The 12,514-nt window shown below is 39.6% G+C and overlaps 1 protein-coding gene across 1 annotated transcript in view; it reads left to right on the plus strand.

Moving 5' to 3' along the window:
- Positions 1-12,514, plus strand: part of CFAP47 (cilia and flagella associated protein 47) — a 509,689-nt gene that overhangs the window by 15,604 nt on the left and 481,571 nt on the right. The window contains exons 4-8 of the mRNA XM_088833637.1: positions 1,429-1,567; positions 3,824-4,052; positions 4,482-4,642; positions 6,263-6,384; positions 8,585-8,820. Coding sequence (XP_088689763.1) covers positions 1,429-1,567; positions 3,824-4,052; positions 4,482-4,642; positions 6,263-6,384; positions 8,585-8,820 — 887 coding nt within the window. The remainder of the gene's footprint in view (positions 1-1,428; positions 1,568-3,823; positions 4,053-4,481; positions 4,643-6,262; positions 6,385-8,584; positions 8,821-12,514) is intronic.

Genomic DNA, 12,514 nt, shown 5'->3' on the forward strand with positions numbered 1-12,514 from the left:
GTTTATGTGGGCAGCATGCTCATTTGTGTTAATATTGTATAGTGATATCAAAGACACTCATGACTGGCTGCTTCCCATTTGTTGGACATTTTGAGCACTGCTTAGTGCTAGGCACTGTGTGGGGTGCCAGAAAAGGAAATAGTATCTGATATAGACTGCATGCTCTAATATAGGCACCAGACATTACCATAAACTATGGACCATTTCTGCTTTCAGAATAAGAAATTTTTATGGCCTCCTCCTCATATGCTTTTTTATTCTAGAAATTCATTCCTTTCACCCTTTTCCTCTGTGAACTACATTGACTACATAATGAGCAGTAGTGGTGGCTGTAAGTATAAGCCCTGTGGTCAGAAACATCCAGGTGAAAATCCCAGCTCTATTAGTTATTAGCTGTAGTAGTCAACTATTGATGTGGAAGGAGCCATGTCATAATTTTGTAGCTTAAAAAAGCAATATTCTTGCCTGGAGAACTCCATGGACAGAGGACCCTGACAGTCTACAGGCCATGGGGTTGCAAAGAGTTGGACTAACGCTTTTATGAAGATTAGCAGGAACTTGCGGAGAAGGCAATGGCAACCCATTCCAGTACTCTTGCCTGGAAAATCCCAGGGATAGGGGAGCCTGGTGGGCTGCCGTCTATGGGGTCTCACAGAGTCGGACACGACTGAAGTGACTTAGCAGCAGCAGCAGCAGCAGCAGGAACTTGAGTAAACTGGGTGACTCTGCTTCAGGTTGAGGCAGCCAGGCTGATCTGTTACTCACTGCAGGTCTGTGAGTCAGTTGGGTAGCTCTCTCTGCTCCACATTTGCTCCTTATGGGGCATAGGTCAAAGGGACAGCAGTTTCTCAAAAGAAACACTTTCAATGGTAGGAAAGCAGGAGAACATCTGGGGTTGGAGCTGACATGTCACTTCTAGCTCCATGCTATTGGCCAAAGTGAATCACATGATCAGGCCCAGTCAAGGGTAGGAAAACATACTTAATCCATGGGAGCATGACAGTAAGCATGCAGAGAAGATTGAAGAATTGGAGTTTATCATCTAATCTATCATAATAATTGTGTATTTTTGGACAAGTGACTTGACCTATCTAAGTATCTATTTACTTATTTATAAAATGGAGGTAATGCTTGATCCTGTATCATAGATTTCATTTTGAGGACTAAGTAGAATAACATATGCATAACTCTTAACATGAGTGTCTAAGGAAAGTAAGCAGACAGTATATTTTAGCTATTGGTGAGGGTTGAGTCTTAACACTAGGATCAAATATATTGGATGACCCTAGAGACTGGACTTATAATCAAAGCTGTGATTCTTGGTCCACAGTAGACCATATACTCTGTAATGTGTGTCTGTCCCCTAAGTGAGTGAATGTTAACATTATAAGAATCCAAATGTAAACCATCTGCTCTCATTCTCCTTAGGTATCTTTAAAACAGAATACCAGGGCCAACTACCCATTGTCATTTTTCCAACCAGTGGTGTTGTGCAGCCCAAGTCATCAATGGTTATTAAAGTGGATTTCTGTGCAGACCAGCCCATAGTTGTAAATGAATTGGCAAAGTGAGTGTATACTATGGTTCTTAATTCTAGTGTAGTGCTTGATAGTTTCCTGTTTCTCTTTTCATATATGCCTGTTGTCTTTGAATGTATCTTAGCTTCTTTATTCTTTGAGTCAGCATTCATTCACTGAGTATCTGCTGTTTGCCAAGTACTAGAGACTGAAAAAACGGGAAGAACTGGAGAATGGCATATGGGTACACCTAGTAGGAGCTCCTAGTTTGAATTTTGTGGGAGTGAAGGAATGGATCAAGAAAGAGTTTCCACTAAGGAGGTAGTAGTTGAACGAAACACCTGTTGTTGAGTAGAAATTGGCCAGCAAAGAGTAGTGGTGTGATTTGGGCTGAGTGTGTGCGTGTAGGAGAGGTGGATATTGGTGATGGGAGTAGGTTAGAGGAATGATTTCAGGCAGAGCAAGTAGAAGATGACTTCCTAGAGGTTAATAGACAGTGTTCCACATCTTGAGATCTGAGGCAAAGAGATGGAGGTGAGGAGTGATGAAACCAGAAAAACAGAATGGTGCGGGTCCAGTTAAGGACCTTATAGGAAAGCTTTTTTTTTTTGCTATACTTCTCAGTTCATTAGCAGGATATGCAGTCAGTATAATGAGTCACCACTAGTATTAAAACAATGAAATAGAAAACATCAGAATGCATCTCACATACTAAGTTCAAATGGCATTTTGTAAAACTTGTTTCATGTGCGTATGTGTGTGTGTGTGTGTGTGTGTGTGTGTGTGTGTGTGTATTTTGCATTGCAGTGTAAAATGCATTTCTCACTGAAGGCCACAGTTTAAAAAAATGAGAAACAGTTGTGAGCCCTGATACAAACTTAGGTTTTATTGTAAAGGCCATGGAATCTCAGGAAAGTTTTTTAAGTGTCTTAATTAGTTTTCATTTTAGAAATCTCACGTTAATAGCAGTGTACAAAATCAAGGAGTACAGATGTGGGGTGGATAGCCTGACTAGAAACTATAATAGTAAGATAGAAGAGAAATAATGAAGGCCTCAGCTAACGTACAGATTGGGAATATGGAGAGAAGTATGCAGAATGGAGGTACGTTATGGAGGTAGATTTGACTAGATTTAGTAACTGGTTATAGAAAGACAAAGTAAGAAGAGGTTCAGGTCTGTGGGAGAAGATCTTGACTCCAGTTGTAACGTTGGAATTGATTTGCTTTGCAGAATCCTTTGGAGCCTATTAGATTTACTTATATTGCTGCTACTGCTGCTGCTAAGTCACTTCAGTCATGTCCGACTCTGTGTGACCCCACAGACGGAAGCCCACCAGGCTCCCCCATCCCTGGGATTCTCCAGACAAGAACACTGGAGTGGGTTGCCATTTCCTTTACTTATATTGAGTCCCATAAAAAATTTTTGGTCTAGGTATATTGCTTTGAGAGTTGTCAATTCATAAGTTGTAGATGAAGCATGAAGTGTTAAAAATAACTTTGAGAAAGAGAGTAGAGTATAAAAGAGTAGGAGAGAAACAGCATTATTCATGGAACTTACAAAATACCCAAGTCTTAGGAGAATAAGAAGGTAGAGTCTAAATAAGTTGAAGGAAAACCATGTAAGTATGGTGTCAAGAAGCTAAGTGAGGGGAGATGTGTAAGTTAAGGACTTTGGTGATGGCTGTGGTTTGGTCATTGATTTGTGCTATCTTATGGGGCAAGATTCAAAAGGATTGTATTTATGCCAGAGAGGAATAAATGTAAGGTAAAGGAAGTTTCAACAGTAAATTCAGATGAGTCTGAAAAATGAAGTTTTATGAGGAGGGATATTCATTTCAGCAAATAAGTGGAATTTTGCCGAGATACTTTGCTTCATAGAGAATTATTAGGATGAATACGAAGTAGGTGAGTGGACTTGGGGAAATGGGATGATTAGAAAAGAATCTCAGAATTCTAGAACTAGAGGTGGCCATATAAATCTTCCTATCTAACTCTAGTATTTACAGAATAATTGGTGATATGGATATATCAATAAATTTTTTTAGGTCAATTCATGCAGTTATTTTCCATCTTTGTTGTTTCCTGGAGACAATAAATTAGGTTACACATATGCCATTCTACTGTGCAGGTTCAGACAGACAGAAGGACATGACAGTCTCTGTCACATATGTGAAAGGAACTTCTCTTAGGTCTTCAAATTTTAATTATAATGTGATTTTATAAAATTTCTGTTTATATAAACATTTAGGAGAAAAAGTGTATAGAATCCTAATTAAAATATATATGTATAATTCATTACCTTGTAGAGTGAGTTTGCAAGATCGTCCAGACATATTCTTGAATATCAGAGCTCATGTGGTTGAGCAGATTATTGAATTGTTAAGCGTATATAATGATAAAAAGTTGAAATGCATAAGCTTTGGTTCTGTTTTCTTTGGAACATCAAAGATTGAACATGCACTTCTGTACAATAATTGCCCAGAACCTATAAACTGGGTAGCCATAATGCAAGATGATTCCATTGGAGAAGAATTGGTAAGTAAATAATGGAACGGACAGAGATCAGGTATTATGTTTTGAACTTACTAATAACCAACAAGTTGTTTAATTACTCTAAAAATGTTTTAACGTGAAGATATGATTTCATTTCACGTGTTTCCAAGGGTAACCTCAAAAAGTTTAGTAAATCAAGCTGACCTTGATAGTAATCTATATCAGAAATAAACTAGATGGGTATTAATATATCTTAGTGGCTAATTGTGGGGGTTTATGGTCTCATCAATTTTTCAATAGTTCTTTAAGTTTTATGAGGTGCCTTGATCAAATTTATGTATGTTATTTTAAAGACATACATTTTCTCTATATATAGCCTCTCGAATTTCAATAATTATTTTATGACCGCATTTTAAAATACTTTTTGTATATTTGCCTTAATATTCTTTTATTTCTGATTTTATATTACAGGGTACAAATATTAAACAAAGAACAGATGTTGCTTTAAATAATCTCACCTACTTAAGGAAAATAAGGAGCATAGATATTACCACAATTATCTCCTGTGTTCCTAATGAAGGGAGGTTACTACCTTATCAAAAGACTTTAATTACATTTTGTTTCAGCCCAAAGTAAGCAAAAATTCATTTTATTATGGTGTTATTGATCAATGGAAAATATATTAATGATACATTCATCAGATTGATTTTAATAGTAAAACTTGCCAGAAGGCACAAATTGGATTTTTCTTATTATGGTTCTAAATATTTCTAACATGGTTAACATTATTTCCAATATTTAAAAATGTTTCTAAACTATTTTAAGCGAAAAATCTCTCCAGACCTTGTGGAAATGAGATGGTGAAAGTTTGGGGTTGCTTTGAATTGTGGCCACAGACTATTCGACCAAGACCTTATTGTCCTTGTAGAAATAGTCATGCAGTGGCTAGGAGCATGGAGTTTGTTGTAGATGCCTTCAAAGAGGATGCAGTGCTCCTGCCAGGGCCAAATACTTAGGCTGAATATCAGAAATATTAAGCCTTTAGTAGCTGCTGGGATCAACCATACTTGGTTGTGGAAATTCATACAAATATTTAGGACTTTTGCCAATGTGTAGTTTTCCCTGTGCTTGGTTTGGTTATTTAGTTTGAAATAATTGGCAGTGCTGTTTTAAATATACAGTAGCAATGTCAGGTACACTTGAGAGGTTGTAGTATATGACAATAACTGATCCAGTTGTCAGTATGTTGACTTTTCTAAGAAGGCAATGTTTAATGTATTTTTCTCTGTGGCAACCAGGTCACTTGGTGATACCAATTGTCTGATAAAGACTGAATTGTGGTTTAATTTAAGGAGGGTAATAAATCAAGTAATTGTTCTATTTGTACAATCTATAATTGCCTTATTAATCATCCCTTCATGCTGGAAATTTCTTTGGTGAATCTGTAAGATTCTGTTTAATACACAATCTTTGAAATTCTAAATGTTCTTTTCACGGCAATATGTTCATTTTATTTGAGAGTCTAGCATGAACTCAGAAATAAATATGATTTGTAGTCTTAAAGGTGTTCTCAATATGCTATTTGAATTCCTATGTAGTATTTCACATCAGCCTTTTGTGTATATATTTGAGTATCCAGTGCCAAAAAGCTGAGCTCTAGGTAAGGCAAGTAAAGTTTGTCAGGGCACAAGCCTGTGATATAACCCATCTATCTGTGTCTTTGGTCCTACTTCCTTTCTTCTCATCTTTCCTTTGCTTTTCTCCTCTGCCAATATTTGGCTATTACCAAATCCTATTCTCCAAATTGCCTTTTCTCCTCTAACAAGAATGTGGCTAGAAATATATGCTTAGTTAATGGGAGGACACAGATAGGTACCAGAGATTTGCAGTTACACCCAGGTGTAGGAAGGACCACTATAGAGAACTGAAAGAGAGACCTTAGCTAGCAATGAAGTTTGCCTGGAAAGAAAATCCTTTACACAGAAAGTAGCATTGGAGGCAAGAGTTTGACAACTTAGTATATTTAAATTCCACTTATCTTGCAAATATCATTATGAACTCAGTTTTTTTGACTTCACATATATGAGTGTGGCTTTCTTTTGCAAGTCTCAGTATCTTATGGATCACAGTTATCTTTTTATTGATGAATTTCATCTGTGTAGATTTAGGTATTGGGTTGATATTCCCTTTTGAGAGATTAATAAAATGTGTCATCTTTGCTTTAGAAATAATTGATTGTAATTTTTTCACAGGCTAATCATTGATGGTCAAAAGAATGATCCTTCACATAGGCAAGACTATGCTGTTTTTTTGAGATTTGAGTCTGTAGGAAGTAAAGATGGACTTTTGAGAGATGATAATCAAATCATCAAAAGTAAGTGTGAAATGAACATTATCATCAAATATATAGCTGTTTAAATTCTTTAAAAGTTTGGACAGCAATATATGTAGAGGCAATTTAATGAAATGTATAATTATTGATTAGAATGAAAAGGCAAACGTTCGAGAGACCTTAACATGTCTTCTGTGGAACACTGAGAAAAGTCAACCTCAGAATCATTTATATAATAATTTTCCAATTTAAAAGTTAAATGATTTAATTATTTTAAGATGATAGTAGATAAACATGGTGATGTAGAGTTAAAGGAATAAAATAAAAACAAAAAACAACCTTGTTTCCTTTCTTTGTAAGCCTAGGTTTTCTCTTAGAGATTAATATGGGAACAAATGATCTATTTCATCTTTACCAAACCTTTAGCTCTCTTAGAATCAACATAAAGTAACAGTCAAAGAATAAGACCTAGAGTTCAAGTATCAATAAATAGGATGCAGTATCTTGTTATAGGATATTCATAAGTGCATATGCTTTGTAGGTCACATGTAAAAACGCAGTGGACTCTGTACATTTCAGGTAATGTTGGATGAGTTGCAGTGAGGAAAATGGAATTGAAGTTCAGTTTAGCAAGAAAGATCAAAGAGAAAATAAAAATATAGGCAGATGAGAGATGAAATCCAGAAAGATGACCATGGCAAGATAAGAGTCTAGAAGATTTGTGTGTTGGTATGAGTGATGTCATTGAGCAGAGTTGAACAGTGTTCCTAGGGCAGAAATTGACTGCTCTGTTACTATTTATGCCATAGTTGGTGATACTGAGCTCTGTCTGCTGATCATAGAACATTTATTCTAGGCTTTCAAGTTAATCTAGTTTTCAATGGCTAGAGAAAGAGACGCTAGGTTTGCCTTAGAATCTTGGATTGGCTAGTAAGAGCATGAGTGAAGAAATATAAACCCTATTTTGGGGATTCTAGTTGTAATACTTTCTCTGCAAAACTATTCTTTCACTCAATCAGAGCCCTCATTTCATAGTGACTACCTTCTTTTTTAGTACTTTATCTCCAAAACTTCATATTTACATTGTTGCTCAGCTTATATTCCATTGTTCGTAATTTTAATCACTTTCCCCCAAGTATATGTAAACCTCTTGGCTCAGCTCCCACTGTGGCTGAGTGGAAAACCTCTAATCTGATTCAATTCAACTCTCAGCCTACTTCAGGGCTGCACCTCGGAAGCTAATTGGGCCAGTGAAAAACACAAAACCATTAATCCCAACGGAGTCCTGGTATTTGCCATTCCTACTACATTCCTCCACTCATTCACTTTCTCCTGATCTGAGATTAGTATTCACCCAGCTTCTCTTCTCCCCTGAAAACCCCAATCCTTCCTCCTTCATCTTCATTCTAAGCTGACAAATACAATAAGTGACCTAATAAGACATTTCAACTTGGATTTCTACCAGATATCTCAGACTTAACATGTCCAAAAAGAACTATTGATTCCCCATAGCCTGTCCCTCCTGAAGTCTTTCCTACCTCAAGAAATGACTTCATTTCTTCTATCACTTCATTCCATTTCATTCCATCACTTCAGTTGCTTATGCCAAAAACCTTAGCATCATCATTTATTGTGTTCAATCTCCAATTCTACTGCAGTCAGCAAATTTTGTTATCTCTACTGTCAAAAGTGCATCTTATGTCAGATCTTTTCTTACCATTCTGCAGCCATACTTCATTCCTGAGGGTTTTTTTTTTTTCTTTCTTTTTTTTTTTTTGAGCATGCCTAGTCATTCCTACATTAGAGTCTTTTTATTTGCTGTTTTCTGTATTTAGAATACACTTAAAAAAATTTTTCCCCATGATTTTCTTCCAGGGTCCCTTATATCTTTGCTCACGTCTCCCTATCAGTTCTTTTTGGAGTTCCCCATATAAATGAGCAGCACCAAGATATTATACTCTGTCTCACCTTACTTTACCTATTTATTTTATTGTCAGTGTCACCTCACTAGAATGTAAAATCCATGAGAGCAAGGACATTGCCTGTTTTATTCACTACTGTACCCCCAAGGTCTAGAAAAATACCAACACAGAGAAGACGTTCAGTAACTTTGTTGAATGAAAGATTGAATTAGATACCCATGTCTCATCAAGTCTTTCAGATGACACTGTTTGGACTGAGCAAATATATTATGGGTTCCCAAAACACTTTTAATATTAACAAACTATTATTGCTTTTACAGGTGACTCATTTCAGAAAGTGGAATTAGCCCTGACAGGCTCAGGACTTCCAGTCTTACTACAGTTTGATCCTGGAAGGGTTCTTAATTTTGAACCTTGTTTCATGGGTGGACATTCAGAGATTCATTGTGTTATGCAAAATCGATCCAAATCCCTTCCTCTGATGTACCACTTTAAAAAAATTGCACATTTTAAAATTGATCCTCGAAAGGGCAAGATTGATGAAGGATGTATGCAGGTAAGATTATCAATCTATGTTTCACATGCTTTAAATATTTTAAGGTTGACTAAAAAGCCATGCGGAGGATTAAAACCTACATTTGTTGTACCAGTGTTTAGAAATTTAATCTCTTTTGTGGCCTAGTTATGAATACTTTTTTATCAGTACCTGTACAATATTCGTAGTTATTTCTTACGTGCCTTTCATGTGCCAAAAAAACAAACAAACAAAAAAACACTGTAGAGAAAGCAAAGAAGTGCAAAACATAGTTACTGCTTGTATGGATTTTTTTTTTTTTCTGAGAGAGTATTTATCTATGTGCCCAGGATGTTGACCCCTAAACTTAAATATCCAGCACGGAGCTTTGACCCTCTCTCACAAGGGTGGATCCAGGGATGGTCCTGGAGCCCGTGTCTAGGGCAGTTGAACCCAGGGACCAGAGGCGGGAAGCCTCTAAGCCAGCGGCTGCTGATAGCAGCCAATGGTGAAATGGCGGTGGGAACCAGGCCCTCTTCCCAATCCCAAGAGCTGAGGATGGTTGGCCAAGCTTGGGTGCACACGTGTGGGAGGAATGGAAGTCCAGTGCCATGTGCAGAGGCTGCAGCCTGGTTTCCGGCCCCAGTGCCAGGAGAGAGGTGGTGGCGACAGTTTTGCCACCAAGAGACCCAGGTCTTGCACTCCTGTGAGGCGAGGTGGTAGGGGGAAAGCAGGCACTAGAGTTTGAGGACTTGCTGCAGGATGCATCCTCCCAGGCCAGCTCTTAGGAGGCTGGTGTGGAAAGCGCCCTGCAACTGCCGGTCATGGGCACCGTGCATCGGGGGCACAGTGAGGGGTGGGGGGTCGAGGCTGGAGTCAGGAGGCTCGCCGTCATCGGCTGAGTGCAGGGAGCAGTCTTGGCACAGGGGCTGGTAGTTCAGGATTGATTGAGCCGTACGGCGCCTCCCGTTGGCGCGGGAGGGACGCATCCGGCCGCCGCTGCCAGGTCGCCTCCTGGGGCCGCGCTGCCGGCGGGGTCCATCCGGGTGGACGGTGTACGGGGGCTGCCCCCGGACGTCGGCGGCTTGGGGCCAGCTGGCCGCAGCCGCGTGGGCAGTGGATGCGCCCCAGCTCTGGCCACGAGCCCCGGGCGATGAGCGGACCCACGGGGTCTCGCGGTAGCCCGGCGCGGACCCAGTACGCGCCGCCCGGTGCCTGGCCTGGAACAGCCCCGGGGGATGAACCCGGGACACCGCCTCCTTCCCTCCAACGCTCTACCGGTAAGAAATTTTTTAATGCATTACGGAAGCGTAAGACATACACACAAACAGGTAGGGTTCAAGAAGAATGCCAAATGTCTTAAAACACATCAGTAACAAGGCGATATAGAACCTCCAGCCAGATAGAAAGGTCTGCCCAGATGGCAACATATGAGCCAGACCCTGAAGGTTGAGTTGAATTTTCAAATCGGAAACAAAATGCTTAATTGGTGGAGGCCTTGTAGAGCTTCCCTGGTGGCTCAGAGGTTAGAGCGTCTGCCTCCAACGCGGGAGACCCGGGTTCGATCCCTGGGTTGGGAAGATCCCCTAGAGAAGGAAATGGCAACCCACTTCAGTATTCTTGCCTGGAAAATCCCATGGACGGAGGCCACGGGGTCGCAAAGAGTCGACACGACTGCGTGAGCAACTTAACGACTTGTAGAGCTTCCGGTGTAGAGCACAGAAGTTGAACGCCAAAACATACCTGTGAGCACTAAGGACAGCTTCTGAATGTCGGGTTTGCTTTTTCTCACTACTCAGACAGTTCTTTCCCAGATCCTCTGCCACTTGTTTTTTGTTTGTTTTAAGTAAACTGTTATTGGAATGTAGCCGCTCTTGTTTGTTGCCTATTGTCTATAGCTGCTTTCATGCTGCAAGGGCAGGTTAAGTAGTTGTGAGTTGTATGGTTCATAAAGCCTAAATAGTTACTGCCTGGTAATTAACAGAAAAAGTTTGCTGAGTTCTTGCTCTAAACACCATTAGACAGGAGTGGTTTGTTTCACCTCGGGTTCTTACCTTATCATCTTTCCTCCGATGCATAGTGGTATGGTTCATAAAGTTATTGATGGAAGCTTTCTCCCAGTTGCAATCAAGAGCTATTGTATACATGTTTAAATGCATGCAGATCGTATGTATAACTCTTCCTGCTTCATTAGAATGACACTCCCTCCCCCCATTTTCAATAGAGCTAATTGGTCTTCAGAGAATAACACATGCTAACCACCTTATGCAAAACATTTTCTTTTTTTTTAAACATTTTCTTTTTAATGGCTACTTAGACTAAGCACAGCACAACACATAGACTTCCTTTGGTCTGTCTCTTAACCTTATTAGCATAATTCATTTTCTCCAGTAAACCGCATAGCTGATCTTCTCTGATCAAAGAACTCGCAAGGATCACAGGAATCTGGTCGATTTCTCTTAGCAGCCAGCTCCAAGTGTTAAAGAGTTTGAAGCTGAAAGACCGTTAATCAATTTCCTGCAGAAGCGCTTTACAGGAGGAAGAGAGAATGGAGATGGAAGTTGAGAAAGACTGTAGTGAGAGGAACAAAATGAGTGAAAGATGTTAAAATAGCAGTGTTTTAGAAAAGATAGAAAATAATAACTCAAAGAAAATAAAGGCTCTGGTGAATTTATAACGTGGAAGGATATGTCCTATATCCTTTTGATACTTTACTTTTGCTAGTTGAAATAAGATGTTTCAGAACTTATCTGTGGCATCCAACTTCAATTTTGATTAGCATTATCTTAGGAATGGGCCAAGTACCCAGGAAACAAGAGAAATATTACAGCATGAAATATATAGAGGGAAATGATAGTAATAGGCTATTTTTAAATTTGTGTGTGTGTGTAAGTGGCTTAAGTTGTGTCCGACTCTGCGACCCTATGGACTGTAGCCCACCAGGATCCTCTGTCCATGGAATTCTCCAGGCAAGAATGCTAGAGTGGGTTGCCATGACCTTATCCATGGGATCTTCCCAACCCAGGTGTTGAACCTGCATCTCTTATGTCTCCTGCATTGGCAGTCGTGTTCTTTACCACTAGCGCCACCTGTTCAGTTCAGTTCAGTTGAATCGCTCAGTCATGTCTAACTCTTTGTGACCCATGGACTGCAGGATGCCAGGCTTCCCTGTCCATCACCAGCTCCCGGAGTTTAATCAAACTCATGTCTATTGAGTCAGTGATCCCATCCAACCATCTCATCCTCTGTCATCCCCTTCTCTTCCCACCTTCACTGTTTCCCAGCATCAGGGTCTTTTCAAATCAGCCAGTTCTTCGCATCAGGTAGCAAAAGAATTGGAGTTTCAACTTCAGCATCAGTCCTTCCAATGAATATTCAGTACTGACTTCGTTTAGGATGGACTGGTTGGATCTCCTTGCAGTCCAAAGGACTCTCAAGAGTCTTCTCCAACACCACAGTTCAAAAGCATCAATTCTTCTGCACTCAGCATTCCTTATACTCCAGCTCTCACATTCATACATGACTACTGGAAAAACCATAGCCTTGACTAGATGGACTTTGTTGGCAAAGTAATGTCTCTGCTCTTTAATATGATGTCTAGTTTGGTCATCAGTTTTCTTTCAAGGAGTAAGCGTCTTTTAATTTCATGGCTACAGTTAAGATCTGCAGTGATTTTGGAGCCCCCCAAAATAAAGTCTGCCACTGTTTCCACTGTTTCCCCATCAATTTGCCATGA

Source organism: Moschus berezovskii, chromosome X, assembly GCF_049115385.1.
Source record: "Moschus berezovskii isolate FMDL1 chromosome X, NW_MosBer_1.0, whole genome shotgun sequence".
NCBI lineage: Eukaryota > Metazoa > Chordata > Mammalia > Artiodactyla > Moschidae > Moschus > Moschus berezovskii.